This window comes from Penicillium manginii, assembly GCF_028828005.1.
Source record: "Penicillium manginii strain IBT 31320 chromosome Unknown utg000009l:1.0-3297300.0:1.0-3298630.0, whole genome shotgun sequence".
NCBI classification, from domain to species: domain Eukaryota; kingdom Fungi; phylum Ascomycota; class Eurotiomycetes; order Eurotiales; family Aspergillaceae; genus Penicillium; species Penicillium manginii.
The window spans coordinates 2,954,065-2,974,828 of NW_026643110.1; the positions used below are offsets into that span (position 1 = coordinate 2,954,065).

The following is a 20,764-nucleotide window of genomic DNA, read 5'->3' on the forward strand; positions in this document are numbered from 1 at the left end:
TACTAGTCAGGACCTAATAGATATTAATATAGTTCTTATACTTCCGTAGTCTCTTAATTAGCTTATATACTTAGCAAATATATTCCTGGCCCAACTGTTATCGAGGATTCTTTAGTGTAAGAGTTACTACTTGATTACTTATAAGTAGCGTAACCCTACACCGTTTCAGTCCCTATAGTATACTTAGTATATATACTATTACTACTAATTCCCTAGAGTATAGGTTTTACTCTACTCTTACACCTAGTATAACAGAGAAGTTCTTTAACCTTAGTTTTTGATAATAAGGTAACTGTTTCTTGATCATTGCTCTAAATCTAACTAGGTCGTTTCATACTAAACTATTAACTATAATCTTGTCACGGGGCTCGTGTCAAAGAGGGTGAGCTTCGGTAAGAAGCAACCAACTCTCTTTGTATTCCCTTTGGCAATCCGATCTTGTCTCAGCCACGCTAGGGGTTCGTGCCCAATTCGGGCCCGATTCGTGTCTGATTCACTTAATAGTCAGAATGAATGACTTGATGCAGTGTTTCCTTTGTTCTTGAAGTTTTCTTCAAGAATTAGTCTCTGTTACTATTCATACATATTATTGGTTGATTCTCCTACTCTTTGATTACCATCCGAAGCCTTGCCTAGTCACAGGTCTCTAGCCTGTCCCTTAGTGTTTGCCATTACAATATTATCCAACACTAAGGTATTCCCTTCCTCTACGTAAAGTAATACTTAAAAAATCAGTTACTCAGAGAAGTAGATAACCACTACCGTCAGATTCGGTAACTTGATTGATACTTACTCCGCTTCTACTTCCTCGCTAATGGAGTTCCAGCAGTTATATTTTATCATAAAAGAGTCTGAATAAAATGGGTTCGGTCCGCTCTACCCCGACAAGCTTGTAAATCACAATTTTATTCGATCACCAACCCCTCACCGACTGCATAAACAACTCCACAACAACTAGACAGCATCCGTACTACTACACTTACCCCTCGAACCAGCCCTCTAATATCGGGGAATGTGGGCCACCGACTGCTCCTTCACGAATAAACTCCGCACTAGACCGGGTTCCCCGCGGGGTAAGTGGTTCTTGTTTTTGTTTCGGTCAAGCATCACCCCGACACTAGTTTCGCTTATTAAATTAGTACGGGGTACACAATTTGTGCATCCTGACTCGGGTTTCCCGCGCTTCGTCTCGAGTTGAGATCATCGTAGTATTCGTATTCGTATCAGACCCTTCATTTTACCCTCGTTTCTTGCTTGTTTTGTAAGCGGGTGGACGACTCACTCTCTTCGCGGATTTTTTTCTGCTGCCTTCGGTGTGAAAAACCCCGAGAATTATAGCACTCTTACAACCATCCGGATGATCCGGCCATGCATTACTCTCTCCATATATGAGAATGAGTTCCGCTGGTATGATCTCAGAGGTGGATCTGCTAATTCGGTCTCACTATGTGGTCAGCCGTCAAATTATTCAGTTTGTTACTGGTTCTCCAGCCCGTGCTAGCAGACACAAACGACCAAACCTCAGCAACAGTAGATCGAGGATCGTTCCAGAATCCTTCATCTCGACTACGCCCCCGCTTCAGATACTGGCTTCCAGACTCCGGCGTCGATGCCGAAATAGTTCGGGAGAATATCAAAGCCGCCGGTGCCCTCGGCGCTGGCGGTGTTGAATTCTTACCCTTTTACAACTATGGTGGCCAATTGGCTCCTGCGCCGGCGGGGTCAAACTGGTCCCGGGATGGATTTGGAACAGAGACTTTTCACAGCATGTTTCTGGCTGCGTTGCGCGCACATAAAGAGGCAGGTCTGGTGATGGATTTCCCGTTGGGCCCGAACCAGGGACAGGGTGTTCCCGCAGACCCGAGTGATGAAGGTTTACAGTGGGATTTGGTATGCAGGAGGGGACCTCTAAGCAGAGATGTCAACTGACTTTTTCAGGAACCATTTTCCATCGCCATTCCTGGAAATGGTCACTTCGATGGAAAGATTCCTGGATGGGGTGCCGGTGAACTAGTTGCGCTTGTTTCGGCTGAAGTGCTACATTCGACGAATAGTTCTCATCTGCAGTTGACTCTCAAGAATGGAACCTTGACCGACTGGGCAGGCAAAGTATCATCCAGTGGAAGCGTCTCCCTCGATCTCCCTCCGTCTCAAAACACATACCGACTCTTTGCGTTCTATCAATTCCTCAGTCATAACAAGAATTTGCAGTACAGTACAACTCCGGCTAAGACTATCTTTGATAATGGATCTTATGTGGTGGATCACTTCACTGCTCGCGGCGCTAAAGTGACAACAAGATTCTGGGAAGAGTACATACTTCCAGGCGGCGTCAAGGAATTGCTTATGGAAGTGGGCAACTATGGTAAGACACCCTTTTTACATCACTATAGATTCGTTCTCTTAAACTCATTATCTTTTTCTTTCAGGCTGGGAGGATAGCATCGAGATACTTTCTAATATTTCCTGGACACCGTCACTCCCGACTACTTTCCAATCTAAATACGGATACGATTTGAAGCCAATGCTACCGATCATCATGTTCAACAACAACAACATCAACACGCAAAGCACCGAACCAGGTGCTATCGAATGTCTTCTGAATACTCCCGAACACGGCCTCGGTTACATCAACGATTTCAGAGGTGCCTTGGTAGATGGGTACCGGAGCTATCTTGAAGAGCTGACCCGCTGGGTAAACTCGGAGCTAAATCTCCAAATGTCAGCCCAGGTTTCATACAACATGCCGATGGATATGGAAGCAAATATTCCATTTGTGAATGCTCCCGAATGCGAAAGTCTTCAGTTTCGCGACAGTATTGATGGCTATCGGCAGTTTACGGGCCCGGCACAACTCGCCGGTAAACGTGTCATTTCTAACGAGATGGGCGCTGTTTTCATGAAGGCGTATCAATTGACTCACAGTGAGCTTCTTTATTCTATTAACCGTGCCATTGTGGGTGGTGTGAATCAAATGGTATTCCACGGGCAGACGTATACTGGGAACTACTACGGTACTACCTGGCCGGGATATACGGCTTTCTTATATCTGTTCTCGGAAATGTACTCCAACAAACAGCCTTCCTGGGACCACGGCTTTGGTGATCTTCTCAATTATACCGCTCGAGTGCAGTATCTTCAGCAGTCGGGTGTTCCAAGGGTTGATGTGGCAATTTACAACAAGGAGTCTGGGACTGATCCCAACTTTCCAACTATGTACACAGCAAATGATCTCATCGATGGGGGTAAGATCGCTTTCAAGTTCAAATTCTTTTCATATTATGATTGATGCTGATATGGTATTTGCCTAGGGTACACCTATTCTTACCTGTCACCCGACAACTTCGCTCTTCCCGAGGCCAACGTTCGCGACGGGGTTTTGGCTCCAAATGGACCTGCATATAAGGCTCTGGTGATCACCAGAAACAGCAATCTTACACTTTCCGGTGTCCGTTACATTCGAAAATACGCCCGCGAAGGCTTGCCTGTTATTCTCAGTGGCGGAGATCCTGGGGTCTATTCGAGCCATGACAACACAGACAAGACATCCATTCAAAAGGCAATCCAGGCTCTCAAGAAGTCAGCGAATGTCTACAGTGTCCCTGCTGGTCAGGTTTCTGCTAAGCTTCAGGCTCTCGGCCTGCGTGCACAAATAGCTACGAAGACTAACGGGACATGGTACACCACCTGGCGCGAAAATTCTCAGTCTGGTACGGACCATGCTTTTGTTTTCTCAGATGTGAATGGCTCAACTGGAACCTTGAATATATACACTGAAAAGACTCCATTCTTGTTTGATCCTTGGACTGGGTCGAAAAAGCCATTGCTAGGCTACACCAAAAGCAAGGACAGCGTGACCATCCCTCTTTCTCTAGCGGGGAACCAAACCATCGTCATCGGATTCAGTCAGGATGGAGACATTTCCGCGAAGCACACCACCAACATCCCATCGTCGGTCATTGGGTATGACACCCAGGGCGATGCTATTGTCTCAGCCAGTAAATCCAAGCAGTCCTTGGTCCTCTCGAATGGAAAGAAAGTCATCCTGCCCTCTACAGATGTCGCAAGTTCAATTGCGCTTTCCAACTGGACCCTCACTGCAGAGCACTGGGAGGCACCCAGCAATATTTCGGATGGGTCTATCATTGCAATCAAGCATAACACAACTCACCAGCTCTCGTCTTTAGTGTCCTGGCGTCAAATTGAGGGTTTGACAAATTCCTCCGGTTTGGGATATTACACTACCCACGTCACCTGGCCACCATCTAAAGGTCCTGCCGATGGGGCCTACCTCTTCCTCCCTGCCATTGCGCACACGGCGAGGGTATATGTGAACGGACATCAACTGCCAGCTCTGGATCTCACAGCTCCCCGGTCAGATCTCACAGCTTATCTGAAAAAGGGATCGAATGTGTTGGCTGTGGTGGTTCCGACCACTATGTGGAACTATATTCGGAGTATTGCTGATGAGATTGAAGCCGTGGATGCCCCGGTTGATTCTCTCTTGAGTGCGGTTGGGAATGGGCTTCCGGATCCGACTGACAATGGATTGATTGGAGATGTGAAGTTGGTGCCCTATGTTACTGTTAAACTGTGATGTTGAAATAGTAGTTGTAGTTAGTTAGTACCTCCTCGATAGGAGCGCTCGGAGTCGCTTTCACTTCCCCTAATACTAGGAGCCAAATGAAATACTTGTCACCCAGAGAGATGAATACTTACGTATAGAGGCTAAGTCACTCTGCCAGTATTGAGGTACTCCTATCGATATAATCTGTGAGTAGTCTCTCCGCTCTCCGCTGCCGCTCTCCGCTCCGCCAAGGCGGAAACAGAATCTGATCGAATCCGGATCCGACCAGCTGATCTCCCCAACTTGGATTCACCCCTCAATCTCCATTCGACCTCACACTCACTCACACAGTCCACAATGTCAGGTCGAAACATCTCCTACGGCCGCGGAGGCGCCGGTGAGTAATATCCGAAGTCTCTGATCGCATCCCGTCGCAACGCAAACTGACCTCACTTCGTTCAATCCAGGCAACATCTCGCGCCAACACTCAGCCCCAACGCCGAAAGACCTCGTGACTCCCACAATCAAGCAAGAAGTCTACACAACCGGTCGCGGTGGCTCGGGAAACATGGCCCACAATGATCCTGACCGTCCTGAGATCGCGCGCGAAAGTCAGGACGTCGAGTCTCCTCCCCTCCGGGCGCAACAGATGCCCCACCACACTGGACGAGGTACGCTATGCCTTCCCAGTTACCAATGAAGACACACCAAGAGATTGGATTCTTGCATTGACTTGGCTTGTATTGGCTTGACTTGCATTGATACTGACGATCTATCGCAGGCGGCGCAGCAAATGCCTATATCCCCACACTGGAGGAGGAAGAACGGGCGAAAAAGGAGCAGGAGCACGTTAATGAGCTGATGCGGGTGCGCACGCAGGATAAGGATCGCATCAGGGAGGTCGAACATGAGCGTCAGGAGCTTCGGAAGCCTGATCCGGTGCATTTGGCGCCGCGACAGGGTCGATCGAGCGACCGAGCTTAACCGAGCTTGACGGGTTGATCGTGGTACTGGCCGTGGTGCTGATTACCATGTGTCTCGGTACAAGCACCAACACCCGCGTCTGTGTATTAGATCTCATACCCGGGCCATCGATGAACAAACCCCACGCGAACAATCTGGGTGGAAGGACATCAATATACTGCCAGTGCTGCGGGCAGTGCTGCAAGGTGGGGTCGGGCTTATCTCGGTGCTTTTGCTTTTTCCCTCCTTCATCCCTTTTTTTTTTATCTCCAACCTATTGGACCAGGAAGATAGACGGCGCTTGGTGTCTCTGGTTGGGTTATTATTACATAGTTTTCTTTATCGGCGCAGGGAGGTATCTATTGATGGGATTTCTATCCTAATGACAACGCTTTCATGACTCGTTATTACACAATGGTCGCACCCACCACGGCAGTGAGTGGCACGAATGCAGGGACTCGGAACATAGCTGGAGTTAGCTTATGCGGTTTTCAGGAGATGGTCGTGGATGGGACCTGCCCGGGGCCTGCCCGGCCATGGTTTCGCCTCTAGCACCTGGTAGTTCCTATTCAGCCCTTCGCAACCACTATCGCCATCGCTTTCTCTTTGCGAAGAAAAGAGGAGAAACCGACTCAAGCAGTCGACTCGAATTATTGCCCTGGAAATGAGCAGCCGGTAGCATCGATAGGCCAGCTCAGCAGCTCGCGCCACTCTGTGCCCAGAATATCGACGATCTCGTTGAGGATTCGAGCTCCCCAATTCCCCATCCACCAGGTGTCCCGCAGATGGTGTAAGGTGACGGCGTAGTGGGCTAGCACAACCAAAGCAAACGGCTCTCGCTCTCGGACCAAATCTTGAAACCGACCGGGGATGCGAAAAGTCCAGCAAAAAACAAAGTCCTTGGGTTCACCGCCGTTCATCAACTGCTCCAGGCAGTGGCTCAGATGTTCGATGGTGTTTTCGTAAACGCCCCTCTCATGGGCCGGATTGTGTGAAGCTTCAATATCGTTCTGCCGCTGCATTGCTCGCACTACCAATCGCGACATATTTGGCATGGTTGGACGCAATGTGGCAGGTCGCACAAGAGGCCATAGCTCGCCACCGGCAACTCGCTCCATCGTCGTCATCATGGCTCTCACGATCCATCGTGTGAGTTCGAAAACTTCGAGAAACTCATCCAATACGTCTGGCTTGCCGTCCTCTTCCATGCCATCATCAATTAAGCAGTATCCAAAGGACCAAACCAATAATACACAGCACAGTGCGAAGGCGGCGTTGCACTGAGCTTGGGACAGCTCTGCCTCCCCATCTGGATGGATGCCTTTCAGCGCCTCCGCGTGATGCTCTCGTGCTGTAACTAGATATCGCCATTTGCGTTGTGGGGCTCGATTTGCTCCAGCCAGCTGCAGAGCCGATAGGGCCAAAAGCCCATGTCGAAGAGAGGGGAAACGCAGTGATATTTGAGGAATAGTCGTCTGCCAGAGTGCTTCGGCCGGCTCATCCCGCGACATAGATTTATATGTCCTCGTGCACCAGTTCATCATCAACTCCATATCCTGCAAGTTGCAAGAGTCCTGCGATTCGGATCCAATTTTTGCCACCGGCCGCTCCTCCTCCATCAGCCGCTTCGATGGCGGCACGAGGTCTGTCATGGAAGGCGGTGTTGAAGCAGAAGACCCTGAGGTGGAAGCAGTAGAGATACTGGAGATAGAAGATCCGGGGCGATTTTTACTTTCCAGTCGCGACGGGCGGGGCCGAGGCAGCCCTGGCATGATAATGCTGTGATTCAGGGAAAGAGCTCCCACATCAACAATCTGGACAAAAGGTCAGATCTAAACAGAAACTGAGAGGGGCAGCAAGCAGTTGTCCGGGCGCGGAACTAGTCGGGAAAGAGCTGTTGCTGTCGCCGCATGGCTGCATGGCTAGGGCCGTACCTGATATTCGTGCAGGCTCTGGCAGAGTCGCTTATTTGGAGCGGACATGGGTATAGCATCGAGGTGGGGGTTATCGAAAGTCCTCACTGATGGTCCAGCAAGCTTTCACCTGGGTGGTGCTGTGAGATGGGGCATGAGTAGTATGAGGATGCGCACACCCCGATGGCCCAAACTATATACGCTGGACGGGGAGTATGCAGTCAAGTATAGAAAGGGAGAATGAAAAAAGGGACAAGCCAGCAGGGAACAAAGTCGATCCTGGCAATCCTGGCAATCCTGGCAATCCTAGCAGCTCAGGCGTGGGGCGAGCCCAGTAGATTCCCGGAAGTGGTAAATGCAGGGCAATCGGCGAGTGACAGGCGGACAGTAGGTCAAGGCCGATGGCAAATGTGCGAGCTCCGTCTGCCGAAGCTGCATTGTGCTTCGAGCAAGTAACAGCGAGGGCGCAACCTCCTGGTCCTTGCACCAATGGCCGAAGACCATCAGCACTTTGATCAACGGGACCCACGAATATACGAGCAGCGTCTTGCCGGATCGCGGTTAGGCCCAGAGTGGAGCCAAGGCGAGTGGAGGGAAATAGAAGTGGGGTGGATGAGATGATGGCAGATGCGAGGCAGATGCGAGGCTGATGCAAAGCTGATTGGTGGCTATCCCGATGACTCAGCACGACGAGAAGCGCTCTTTCCGAATCGGGGCATACGTGGTGCAGAAGGCGGTGAATACGAAGTATACTAGCACTAGTACGGAGTATAGACTCTGCATTTACCTTGAATATTTCAATCAAATAGTAAATATTGAATATTGAATAAAATGAGTGACATCCCGTACAAAGTACTCCGTACTACCTGCTGGCATGACATGATACAAATATCTCAAGATCTGCACTATCTGCTAACTGGCGCTTTGCCGCACTCCATGCATACCTCCAATATCGCCACATCTATTCATGTTTGATATCAATGCAATATTATCATACACTTGAGTAGGCTGGAAGTCATGGATCATCCAGTCTAGGGGTGCAGTGGATCACCGGTGAATGAGTAGTGCTACTATGTACTCCGTACTACCTAGTTTACGGAGTATACTCCCCGTATTAGCGGATCACTCGATTCCTTCTCGAATAGTTCTAGCCTCCACGTCATCAAGCCCTCGCTTCGAGTTTCCGGGCCCTAACTCACTCCTAACTGGCGGTGTACTCAACCTTTGAGCCTCCGATCTGCACGGACACTACCAAGGTTGGTGTCACGGTGCAATCGGGCTATCCCTTCTTGGATCTCACTCAACGCTACTCTTAATATTTGATGCAACCATGTCTACTAAGCTACTAGTAGATAATTCCTGGTCACTACAGCCTGAGCTCCACGGGTTCCGAGTCCTAACTTTATGGAGGAAGATACTAGGGCCTAGGGTTACATAAACCTTGTATACTCAGAAACAGTCAAGTTGGACTCTGACTCTGCATGCAGTGCGTATCACAGTAGTAGGTATTGCAATTGCTAAAGTTGGTAAAAGGCTGTTGTATACTAATCCTCAAGTCGAGTATGATTTGTTCAGTAAATTTCACTTTGTAATCCTACCAGTGATACCATCAGGAGTATGAGTACCCGGCGGGTGTGAAAACATTCCATGCTATTTCCAGATCTGTGATTGGAATACTGCAGTCCATACTACCTGCGGTATATCAGAACTCTATCGGCTCACAACGACCATTGTAATTGACTGCGCAAGGCACGTCGTCCTTGGAGATATCGCATTCATTGTCTCCGCAATTTTCCGTCTTGAACAGCTTGTCGTCGCAGTCACCAAATCCATCCCAAAGAGTTGTCTCGTCAGTCGAAACATATCCAGCACAGCGATCATTCAGTCCTGTGCGATATCTGCACTCAACTTTGTGATCATGATCCTTGGAAGTCAAAGTTCCCTCGTATCCGGCATTGCGGTTCCAGACTGTGCCCTTAGTTCCATCGGCTGTGAGATGAACTTCGTAGCGGTCGTCTTCCCCACATTTGAACTTCCATGTGGTTTCGCCGCTGGCAAGATATTTAGAGTCTCCGGCTCGACATTTGTAGTCGTAACCGTCATATATCTTGACGCCCATAGAATCCCCAGTGACGGGATCATTGTTCAGGTATGCATGTACACGGATGCATGCTTCGGTACCTGCGGCAAAGGCGAGCAGGCTGCAGCTGAGCGATGAGAACTTCATGACGATTTGTGGGAAGAGATAATTAAGATTTGGTTCAAGTTTTTCTGTAGTGAAGAAGGTAGACCTGAAGATGATGTTGATGAACCTTTTATTTTGTAGGATCTACCTCTCCAATTTATAAGTTTTCCATCGCAGGCAATCCCTTTCTCTCCGCCGTTAAGTGCCCCCAAACATGGCTTATTTCCAAGCTAATTCTTGCAAATCATCATTTCCTGGCGTGGCATACATCTGAATTGGGGAGATTTTGCGCCTGATAGCCCTTTGCCCAGACATTTAGCGGGAATATTTTAACCTGTAAAGCATTGCAACTTTGACTGACATTCTTACTCTGTGAACGATACTAACTATTTCCGAATCTTTTTGGGGGCGGTGGGGGCTGATTCAATCTTGGCCTTTTAATAATAGCAGGAAAATGATCATGTCTGCCAGTCAAAGCAGAATTCCCCGTTTCGGCCCCTTTCTTCAGTCGTACCTGGCTGAGCTTGGCTGGCGGCCTAGCCTTGGCCTCCCCAAGCGCAAAATTACGTACATTGAAGGCCTCTCGATTTGCAGCGTAATAGCAGTTGGAAAACAGATGCTGTAATTACAGTGGCAGAGCCGTGATATTCACCCTCTATTATGAATCCTTTAGACCTCGCAGCCTACGTGGCCCTCACCATAAATCCAACATTTGGGTGCAGTGATAGCCTCTTTTCAGCCTAAGTAGGTACCGATATATAAGCTACATCTATGGGTTTCCTTTGCATAATAAGTAGCACTGGGCAGAGATATGAATGGTTGCTATTGATAGCATAACTGCATAATTGAGCTCCAGCTCAATCACATTTCATCCCTTCTCCCAGTTGAGATCTGTTAATGTCTCATACTATTGACACAGCATTAATGGAATTTAGCGTCAAATGAAGTACCCAGATCTATCAAAATAGAAGATATGATTTCTGACATCTGCCGTTCGTACATTATCATACAAATTTATTTTATTTCGAATACCCCAGCTCATACTTTCTTGGAAACATGGATTCACGACCATGTCATACGCCGGCCTATGAGACCAATATTTCCGCCAAGTTCCATTTCAAGATGTACCGATCTCATCGGCAACACTATTCATGATCACCCTGGGGAGATTCCGCATCGTATTCAATAGACTGCCTGCATTCCATTTATATGACCTTGCGAATACTCTCTAGTTAGTACCATACATCCCGTTTAATCGCTCAAAGATGAATTTGATGAGAATCTCTTCTTTAGAAGGATCGAAGAGATGGCCATATTCATGTGCAATAGATTCATATTACTACTAGTCCACTTGAATCCCATGGTGACTCTGATTATATGATCATGCATGGGATATTTAGCATGCGGGGTCTTCTCCGCATCGCAACAGCCGAGCCGAGGTCGCGCCGGGACAGCCAGTCACCTTCAATTACACTGGAACTTTTCTAAGAAAGAATCGAAAGAATAAATCTAAACAAGATTCAGGATTAAAAGCGTAGCTCATTGACTGAATTGATATATACTAGTATCCTCCCTGCTGCCATTCTCACTACCAGTACTCCAGTTACTCCACTCCACTCATCTTCTCCACTTTACTATTTACTCTACTTTCTTACTCCTACTCTCACTCCTCACCCAACATCCATCTCCAAAATGATCTTCGATCCCAGCCCCCTGGAGCTCCCAGACTCATACGAAAAGGTTCCTACAACGGGCCATGTCGCTTTTTCCCACCACCCACAGGGCTCGCCCACAGTGACCCCTGTTGTGGTTGTCACGCTGAACCGTCCAGCCAACCACAATGCCTTCACCAGCCAAATGGTCCACGATTTCGAGAAGTTCTTCCCCATGTTCGACGTCGATGAGCGTGTCAAGGTCATCGTGCTCACAGGGGCCGGCAAGACATTCTGTGCTGGAGCGGATCTGGACATTGGCTTCAACAACCATGTCGAGAAACGGCCTGCTACCGACCACCGCGACGGGTAAGTACTAGCAACAATCTCAGTCGCCTCTCCCGCATTATTTCTCATACTAACGACTTTACAGTGGTGGACGTGTCGTCCTCGCTATCCATCGCTGCCGTAAACCGACTATTGCAGCCATGCAAGGCTCCGCCGTGGGCGTGGGCATGACCATGACGCTTCCTGCAATGATTCGGTAAGAACTTCTTCTCCAACGACGAACAACGATTCCAAAGCTGACCACTCCCAGCATTGCGTATGAAAAGGGTAAATACGGCTTCGTCTTCGGACGTCGCGGTATCGTTCTGGAATCCTGCTCCTCATACTTCCTCCCACGGTTGATCGGCTTCTCCAACGCGAATTACCTCGTCGGCACCGGCTCTGTTTTCCCTCCTACTTCCAAGCATTTTGGCGATCTGTTCAATGAAACCTTGCCAGATCCATCCAAAGTCCTGCCTCGCGCGTTGGAGTTGGCTACTGAGCTTGCGGAGAACGTCAGCCCGGCTTCGTCGTATCTCAATCGTGCTCTTATGTGGCGGAATCCGGGCACGCCTGAAGAGGCTCATCTGGTTGAATCTCATATTCTTCATCACACCTTTGCTTCTGAGTATGTTCTTCATTGTCTCCGCCTCATTTTTCCTATTACTCACACGAATCGTTCTTAGTGATCAAAAGGAAGGTGTTGGCGCATTCTTCGAGAAGCGCAAGCCAAACTTCCGAGCCAATCTGGATGATAACCCCCCCATCTCACCTGCCCTGGTGGACTGAGGTCGACACTGGCCGGGCTCCCAAGGCCAAGGTTTCTTCGAAGCTGTGATGAAGTGTATCCGGAGTGACGGGGGATAGTGCTATTTTCGATTAATGATTCACATACCCAATCTCCTCAATCTTAGCAAGAATTAATTCAACTCAAAGAGACAAAATGAATGGATTCAAAGAAATAATGCAGCTTGTTAGCGCTACCAAGACTTTCTCAAATACAAATGTAATACCCCAGCTCGCCCGGACCGCTAATGAGGAAAGCAAAACACCGATCCAGAGAATAGGAAAGAAAATGAGAAGAAATTGACGACCAGCTTTATCCTGGATTTGCAAATATTGCAATACCAGGTAAGGTCAACCATATGCACACGAATAGATTTTAGAATAAGGTCAAGTTGCCGAACATGTCGCTCGGTGGGTGTCTAGGCGATGAAGTTGCGGCGTTTACGGTTGTAAGCCCGCTGATCCTTCAGCCATGCTCGGTATCCCTTGACACTGCCGATCTTCTCGCCATAGTAGTCTGGGACGGGGTTGGAGATCGAGTTGGTAGAGGGATCGACGCGGTATTGGCGGATGCGATCGAAGAATTCCTTCTCTTTCTGTAGAAGGGATGAATGTGTTAGATGTTGATGCAGAAGGAGGCAGGCACGACATCACGCAATGGATTCATCACTTACAATCGCAACGGATGGCTTGAATCGACGGTAAACCAATCCCCAGATGCCATTTCCAACCATCGGCCCAGCGAGCCAGCCAACAGCACCACAAGCTGCCGTGGCCATACCAAGAACCACAAATGGGTCCAGGCCCATGACCTGAGCACCGAGGGACTCCAGATCTTGCCCGGACAGAACTTGCACGCCGACAGCCGTCGAGGCGAGCGAAGTTGCAATCGACGACGCGAGGGAGTACCGGCGGCGGGAAGCGCGGAGCTTGAAGAACGAGTCCCAGTCGAGTTTCACCTCCTCCTTGGCAGCAGATGTCGATTGCATGCGCAGGCCAGCCGGCTTCACTAGCGATGACGGAGCAGGACGAGCCTGAGGACGGAGGGCTAGCTGTGCCGATGGGCGAGCGGCCGTCGATTGGGGTCGGACGAGCAGCTTGGATGCCATTTGCGAGCTGGGTTGGATCGAGCGTGTACTTATGAGAGCATTCATAGCGGTCGGGTTCATCCGACCGGCGAATACTGAGCGAACTGACATTGTGAAGGAGCTGGGAGGTGTATGTGATCGCTGCGAGGTCGAATCAAGAGATTGTCCAGGTTCAGGAAGACGGAGGATCGGCGGTTAGTCAGCAGGTCTGCTGACTTGAAGCAACAACAACTGTAGAATTAGTACTACATGAGTGTAGGAAGAGGACAATCCTATGAGTATCAGACTACTACTACCTAAGTAGCAGTAAGCAAAAGACATGGGAGTAAATTGAATTCAGCATTAGGGTTGACACAATGGCTAGCGTAGAAGAGATTTGTTCATCGCTAATGCGGAAATTGAGCATATATTCAAGTAGGTCTAGATTATGAAAACTCCGAAATATGCTACGACTAGTATCAACCATAGCAACACCACTCTCCCGAAATTAAAACCAAAGACAAGGGGATACAATAAATCCAGATCTCCCCGAGCCAAACCCAATGCACCAGAGCCCTCCAATATATCCCATTCATATATTCTATAGCCATATAAATCACCAAAAAGCAAGATTGCTTGCTGGTGACAGCTTGCTCGTACCAAAAGGGTGCAGAGCAAGAGGTCTAGCTTACCTCTACAGGCCATCTGCCCGCCTGATCTCGCCAGGACGAGACTGCGCCGGAATAGGAACACCAAACCCATTGATGCGACCGTGCAGCCACTTGAGCGTCGCGGTACTGAATGCCATCACAACCGCGCTGAGCGAGAAGAGCGCAATGCGACCCGGGGTCGGCAGCTGCTCGAAGATGGGATACGGATACCATCCGTTGTAGGAGAAACACCGCTCCACCCAGAACCAATAGCCAAAGGCAATTGCACCGGACAGTCCGATGGAGGGCAGGACGGTAATTGTCCACGGGGGTGAGAGAAACAGAAGATCAATCAGCATCAATATGGACGGCAATGCGTGAAAGCTTATATCTACCGAAATGAATTAGCAAACAAGCAGCCCCCATGAAAGCAGGTTAGCGGGTCCCTGCGAGCGGACCCCCCTGAGGAGGCCCGGAGTTTAGCCACGTACCGGCATCGAGAGGGATCACAGCCCAATCGGGAACGACGAGACGTTCATCGATCTAAAACTCAATTAGATAAAGGGTTCCCGGATCAGGTGGGCGGACGAAAAAAAAAGCGGTTGACACTTACCAATCTCAGGCCCCAGTAGAGAACGCTGATCAGTACCTCCAGCGGCGCACTACACACTGACAAGAGGTTTTTGATCAAGAAGAGGCGTCGGGAAAGTGTCACATCGGCAAGAATTGCAAAAATAAAGGTGAGAGTCGACAGACTCAGGCCAATGACGGTCAAGTACTGGAAGTGCCAACCATATGCTTCGTTTCTAAGATGGTCATCAGCATTAGATCCAAGCCGAGTAAATCCGACGCTCTTTCGGGAAGACATACGCGTGGTTAGGGTTTTCATGCATACTATATCATGACGTTAGCGTTAATCTTTACGTAAATTGATGGACCGAGCAACATCTTCGATGTACTTACTATTTGAAAGACCAGGTAAAGCTTGCAAGGCCGGTCACCTGAATAGGGAGTCAGCATTTCAGCTCCACTAAGAAGAGGAATAACCAGATAACGAGGTGAGAAACAGAAGACGGAAGCCAAAAAAGAACAGCAACGTACATGAATCAAAGTAGAGATACCCCGAGAAGGGCTGTGTAGCCACTGCAAGGGGTGCTTCTCGATCAGGGCACGAGACATGGTTGAGGAAATGAAGGTAGATAAAGACGAGACAGGAAACTAGGAACCAACCAAAGTCATCGCGGACTGTCGGGACCTTCCCAGCGCCCGCACCTTCCGAGCCCCCCGGGCCCCCGCGGATCGCGCCTGCCACGCCTGCCACTTCCACAGTGTACAACTCCGTGCACGACCACGTGACCCGGCCTGCCGCGGCATCCCGTCCCGGATTAAATCGTTCCGATATTCCGGTGGATGACTGATCCTTATCACCAGGTTCCCCACACTTTCTTAGGAGAGATACCCATTCTCTCGTCTCGAATTTCCATTGCGTCTTTTCTCTCTTGTTCATCTGACAAGTGCATGGTCTGTAGGTGTCTTTGAACCTACCAAGTGGGCCTTCCCCAGAATCCCCCGTTTTTTTCCCACCCCCAGACCCGTGAGGGATCGTCACAATCGACCCTGGTCACATACTTTGAACGTTGTTTCTGCCGAGCTGCACCTGCAGCTTTTTCTCCGAGTTTAATCTCTTTCCAAGGCACATCTCCCTCCCACACCTCGATGTGCTTGTCTACTAGGTGTGGGTGTCTGGTCGATTTTCGTTTCATTGCTACCTGGGGCCATCGCAGTTCCCGTCACAGAAAGCGGTCCGATCTGTGTGCTTCGTGAGGTGGCTGTATCAGGTTTGAGAAGCACGTAACCTGTATATGGAAAGGGTCAACAGTGTACCGTGTATAGAAATTTGGAGACTGCTCTGACAATTCCCCTTCTTCTTCTCCTTCTTCTTCTCCCCTTTCCCCACTTCTCATTTTCTTCTTGTTGTTTTGAATCTTCGCCCTCACCCTCGCCTTCTGCCTTTCGCCACTTTCGGGCAATGCCTCGTCCAAGAAGACCTGGCGCGCCAGAGCCCAAGCGGAGAAGTCGCAAAGGATGCTGGTAAATGATCTATGCCTCTCAATTGTTGAATCTCCCAACTAATGACTGTTGCAGGCCATGTAAAGCACGGAAAGTTAAATGGTAAGAATGCAGGCATCCTGTGTCAACAACAACAACACCCTTTGGCTGATTCTTTTGTTCTCGCAGCGGAGAAGAGAAGCCGATTTGCCTCAATTGTCAACGGCAGGGAGAGTCATGCGATTATAGCGTCCGCCTAAATTGGGGTGGTCGGACCAAAAGAGCCTCTGTGGACTCACCCAACTCTCAATCTAGTGGATATGGAGGGACGTTGATCGGGTTTGATCCTATTCCAACAAGTGCCGCTAAGCCAATCCAACTACCCACGCCGGGAAGCAATCCCACATCATCGGATGGCTTTGTAAATTTCCGATCTGGAGACTTGGGCTCTCCCGGTGGAATCTCACCCGGTACAAACACCCATTTGGGTATATTTGACTCCCCAAAGCCTCAGTCCGGCTCCGAGGGAATTAATTCTCCATCTCAAGCAGAGATACAGTTTTCCTCGGCGTGGGCTGATCACTCTCCCATGGCGACTGCGGGATCATCGGGTCCTATGTCAGGATACCCATTTGGTCCCTCTTTCCATGGGTCATTTTCCGCAGCGGCAGATCAAGGGGTCGGGCTTCGATCTCTCTCTGCTTTTGCATTCCATGCCAACTCAGTATCACAACCAGAGTCTTTCCTTCGTGACTCGGTTGATGAGACAAACCATCCATCCGATCATCATCAGAACGGAAACCAAACGACCCACGGATTGGGATTTTCCATAAATGGTATGGAACACCGGGATGATCACCCCCGTGATATTTCCAGTCATGGCGATATTCTAGCCTTGCTCGGATCTCACGAGCTGACAGGCGGATCCCAGGCCACGGCGTCTCCGATGCATGGTCAAAGGGGACTCGATTTGATGAATGCCCCGCGGAGCGAGTCACTGCATGCCTTCCATCAGCCAGACGAAGAGCACTCTGTTAGAGAGTCATTCCTGGCGCAAAGCAAATGGCAAGCCTATTTGACCAGCGTAACCGATAACTACGGCATGGATTCTGGGCGTCCGGATCGAGACCTTGCCTTCAACAATGACCACGCCGCCATTGACATCAACTCAGCGCTGGACTCGATTACCACAAAGAGCCGAAGTGGCGACAGTGCTTCCCCCAGTGTACCTTGGGCTTCGCCTGCGACACAAAATGCCGATTACAGCGGGTACTATGCGTCTCCAGTACCAATCAACATTCCAAGATATCTATCTCCGCTTCCACGAACGCTGTTGGATAACCCCATCAATCTGATGTATTTTCATCACTTCATCAACCACACGTCGCGTATGTTGGTACCGCATGACTGTGAAAACAACCCTTTCTTGTCTGTCCTTCCCTCAATGGCCACTGGAGATCCAAATTTGTTGAATCTCCTGCTCGCATATTCTGCCAGCCATCGTGCACGGTACCTGGGCCAGCCTGAACCCGCAAACCGAATTGCACACTGGGTAAGTGAGGTGTTCCCAGCCTTGCGTGTTGCATTGGAGGCTTCTCCGGAAGACATCACAGACAGTCACCTAGCCACGGCGATTCTCTTATTGTCCTTGAAGATCGTGTCTCCTAGCACCTTTGAGGTACCGATCACCTGGCAAAGCCATTTGAAGCTTGCACGAGATCTGTTTCTTGCGCGCAGTGAGCGTATCGCACGGCCGGGTAATCGAATTGGAGCTTTCTTTGCGCGCTGGCTGGGTTATCTCGACACAATGGGAGCACTGTCATGTCGTCAAGCCGGACCACCATTAATGTTATATCATACTGTGTTAGCTGCCTGTCACGGTTCAGACCATCACGACGACTTCACCGTGGACTGCTTCACGGGATTCACCCCACGCACGGGAGCGTTTTTCATCCGGCTAGGTCGTCTTGTACAACAATGTGATAGTGAGCGATTCGATAAGCACGGGAATTTCCGACAGACATGGCATCCCTCAGCGGATGTTGTCATGGAAGCTCAATCAGTTTTGGGAGACATTGAAGGTCTCAGCGAACATGCCCATGCTGACCCCGACCACCACAAAGATGAGTGTGACGATATGATGGCCATTGAGGAGGCATTCCGGTGTGCGGGACTGCTGCATCTGCACCGACGCGTGCTTGGTTCGTCGCCCGATTCTTTCCCTGTGCAAGAAGCCCTCCGCAAGCTTATTGGGGCACTGGAGCGTATGCCAGCCAACGCGCCGCCCGAGTTTTGCTCGTTGTTCCCACTTTTCACTGCTGGCTGTGAGTCGCGAGACGCGGCGCAGCGAACAAAGCTGCTCAATCGGTTCTTCGTGCTGGAAAAGTCTGGCTTAAAGCAGGTGAGCATTCCCTTCAGCTGTATAGTTTTTGATTTCAACAATACTAACGAGCAAATTCCAGATTCAACACGCCCGCCAATTGATGCAACGCTGCTGGGATGACAAGCTTCCGTGGATTGCGCTAGCCGAGGGACAATTTCTCGGGTAATTGATTATTTGGGTATTTGAATAGCAGCTTGATATGGCGACTGGCAATCCTGAACTTCCGCCTCCATTTATTAGGAGTAGTATGAGCGCCTCAATCACGAATAACCGAATAGATGATGTAGCGCAATTAACTCATCAACTTACGATGTTCCACCACGTGCTTCCATTATTCTTGTTCGACTCTAGTGTAATAATTTCTTAAGAGGAGAACACGTTGTGTTGTGTTTGGTGGTGTTTGGTGGTGGTGGGCGTTGGGTGGTTAAGGCAGCCTCGAAGGTGGTTGTCTCGGGAGGTCACTCTCACCTTATCTTCTCACTCACCCTCAACTTTCATCCTCGACCTTCCTTCTATTATCAGAACTTCTTCCAATCCCTTCCTTGCCTAGGTTATACCCTGTCGGAGACAAGCACATGATCTATCTTTCGGCAGAATGAATGACTTCATTCCATCCAATCAGTCGACAGGGACCTCTTACTTGGTGGATGAGTTGGTCGGCGCATTCCAGTATAGCTATTTGGTCCCAAGCAAGTGAGTTGTCACACCAATATAACTTCTTTTCATGTCTCTTTGGCCGTGACTTTGTTCTGATCCAAGTTTGCTTCAGTACTGCGACAAACAATATGGTCGAACATACAATGGGACCAGTCGTTCATCTGGTAAAGCTCTATCTTTTTTTTTGGTTCTGGAGTTTTTCTTTGACTGTCCCATAGGCATCTCCGACTCACCTTGATGATCCCTTCGCCCCGTTAAGCCAACCCGATCCTCACTTCGGAATCCCTCAGGTCGACAAGCGAACTATGGCCAACTTCAAACCCTTCGCTATCTCTGAAAGAACACAAACGACCTCTCAGGAAACCAGCACCTCATCTCAACCAGTGTCAAGCATTCATCGTGACACTAAAGTCCCCTATCGAGTCTCGACCCCGGTAGGCTGGCTTGGGAAGCCCCGTGGTTTGGAAACAACCTCACACGCACCGAGTTCTGTCCCAAAGCCTATTATTGGCGAACAATTTGTGGTGCAAGTTCCTGCTGAGTCCGTTAGTGTTCCTATGCTTGAGGTAGAGCGCACCGGACTCAGTACAGCTCCGCCTACCTGGACAGCCTTGCCCCAGTGGAGCATGCGTCGTTTATTCAGCGATAGCAAGGAAGCAAAGCTCGCGGAAAATTTCCAGTACAATGCCAATATCGCTGGAATCAAGCGGTCCCCCTTATTTTTCGGGCCAGGCCTCCGGTATATTCCATCGGAACGCGACAAGAACAGCAATATCTATCGCACTGTGGTGGTGGAGGGTTTACCCCCTTGGGTCACCGTTCACGAAGTCTTGTCCCGTGTCGAAGGCGGCAAGATCGAATCCGCCGTTTTGGCTGATACCGCGGTTATTATGGGCGGTTACCCGACAATGATGATCCGATTTGTCCTGCAGAGCGGAGCACAGGAATTCCTGCGTCGAACTCACGGCGCTCTCTTCCTTGGATACTGGCCCACTCAAGTCCGTCAGGTCGGCACCCCGACCTACACCCTCGGCGAGGAAATGGACAAGCAAATCAACCAATGGGGGCGTACTCGCTGCCTAAAAGTTCATTCCGAACATCTGGAACTGCGTGGGTATCTGCGTCAGGTTCTATACGAACCGGACTGGGCCGAGTGGATTGAATTCACGCTGGAGAATGCCTTGGCTGGAACCAGTATTCTCCATTTCACATCGATCAAGATGGCGATCGTCGCGTATGGCATTCTGCATTCGACTCGGCAATTTTCCTCTGCGGATCTTGAGTTCTGCCATGACCCCTGTGCGGTCTAGGCCATTGTGATCCAAATCCCTTTGTGGTTGCTTATCTGAGATCTCGAGACTTCAGGAGACAGTCGGCAGCGGGCGATTTGATGGAAATAGGACAGGCTAGTAGGCAAAGGTGATTAAGCATGGAGTTGAACCATTCGAGCGCGGAACGCGAATCATTTCAAAGGAACCGGAGGAGGTTAGCAACTGGCAGAGACGAAGGACGGAGAAATACAGCTAGTTTTCCGCTATTCGCGACAGATCAAAGACATTAGGCTG

General features: G+C 49.6%; 9 protein-coding genes across 9 annotated transcripts; 5 read left to right on the plus strand and 4 right to left on the minus strand.

Annotated features, from left to right (window-relative positions):
- Nucleotides 1-1,446: 1,446 nt before the first annotated feature.
- N7533_012810 (uncharacterized protein) lies at nt 1,447-4,597 on the plus strand (the record flags this gene model as incomplete). The annotated part of the gene is made up of 4 exons (XM_057109460.1): nt 1,447-1,890; nt 1,939-2,365; nt 2,430-3,245; nt 3,312-4,597. 4 exons carry the CDS (start codon nt 1,447-1,449, stop codon nt 4,595-4,597), a joined length of 2,973 nt encoding a protein of 990 aa, XP_056954561.1.
- A 327-nt stretch (nt 4,598-4,924) lies between these two features.
- Nucleotides 4,925-5,551, plus strand: N7533_012811 (DUF3602 domain-containing protein; the record flags this gene model as incomplete). Its single annotated transcript, XM_057109461.1, has 3 exons — nt 4,925-4,964; nt 5,035-5,238; nt 5,349-5,551. The coding sequence occupies 3 exons, from the start codon at nt 4,925-4,927 to the stop codon at nt 5,549-5,551; spliced, it is 447 nt and encodes a 148-aa protein (XP_056954562.1).
- A 629-nt stretch (nt 5,552-6,180) lies between these two features.
- N7533_012812 (uncharacterized protein) lies at nt 6,181-7,302 on the minus strand (the record flags this gene model as incomplete). Its single annotated transcript, XM_057109462.1, has 1 exon — nt 6,181-7,302. The coding sequence occupies one exon, from the start codon at nt 7,300-7,302 to the stop codon at nt 6,181-6,183; it is 1,122 nt and encodes a 373-aa protein (XP_056954563.1).
- Nucleotides 7,303-9,145: 1,843 nt separating this feature from the next.
- Nucleotides 9,146-9,670, minus strand: N7533_012813 (uncharacterized protein; the record flags this gene model as incomplete). Its single annotated transcript, XM_057109463.1, has 1 exon — nt 9,146-9,670. The coding sequence occupies one exon, from the start codon at nt 9,668-9,670 to the stop codon at nt 9,146-9,148; it is 525 nt and encodes a 174-aa protein (XP_056954564.1).
- A 1,650-nt stretch (nt 9,671-11,320) lies between these two features.
- On the plus strand, nt 11,321-12,396 carry N7533_012814 (enoyl-CoA hydratase/isomerase family protein; the record flags this gene model as incomplete). The annotated part of the gene is made up of 4 exons (XM_057109464.1): nt 11,321-11,649; nt 11,714-11,824; nt 11,879-12,235; nt 12,294-12,396. The coding sequence occupies 4 exons, from the start codon at nt 11,321-11,323 to the stop codon at nt 12,394-12,396; spliced, it is 900 nt and encodes a 299-aa protein (XP_056954565.1).
- Nucleotides 12,397-12,812: 416 nt separating this feature from the next.
- On the minus strand, nt 12,813-13,592 carry N7533_012815 (presequence translocated-associated motor subunit PAM17; the record flags this gene model as incomplete). The annotated part of the gene is made up of 2 exons (XM_057109465.1): nt 12,813-12,989; nt 13,068-13,592. 2 exons carry the CDS (start codon nt 13,590-13,592, stop codon nt 12,813-12,815), a joined length of 702 nt encoding a protein of 233 aa, XP_056954566.1.
- Nucleotides 13,593-14,154: 562 nt separating this feature from the next.
- Nucleotides 14,155-15,484, minus strand: N7533_012816 (androgen-induced gene 1 family protein; the record flags this gene model as incomplete). Its single annotated transcript, XM_057109466.1, has 7 exons — nt 14,155-14,501; nt 14,602-14,653; nt 14,724-14,916; nt 14,981-15,004; nt 15,074-15,111; nt 15,212-15,328; nt 15,383-15,484. 7 exons carry the CDS (start codon nt 15,482-15,484, stop codon nt 14,155-14,157), a joined length of 873 nt encoding a protein of 290 aa, XP_056954567.1.
- A 758-nt stretch (nt 15,485-16,242) lies between these two features.
- N7533_012817 (fungal specific transcription factor domain-containing protein) lies at nt 16,243-18,708 on the plus strand (the record flags this gene model as incomplete). Its single annotated transcript, XM_057109467.1, has 4 exons — nt 16,243-16,282; nt 16,349-16,409; nt 16,475-18,560; nt 18,622-18,708. 4 exons carry the CDS (start codon nt 16,243-16,245, stop codon nt 18,706-18,708), a joined length of 2,274 nt encoding a protein of 757 aa, XP_056954568.1.
- Nucleotides 18,709-19,504: 796 nt separating this feature from the next.
- Nucleotides 19,505-20,509, plus strand: N7533_012818 (uncharacterized protein; the record flags this gene model as incomplete). The annotated part of the gene is made up of 1 exon (XM_057109468.1): nt 19,505-20,509. The coding sequence occupies one exon, from the start codon at nt 19,505-19,507 to the stop codon at nt 20,507-20,509; it is 1,005 nt and encodes a 334-aa protein (XP_056954569.1).
- Nucleotides 20,510-20,764: the final 255 nt, after the last annotated feature.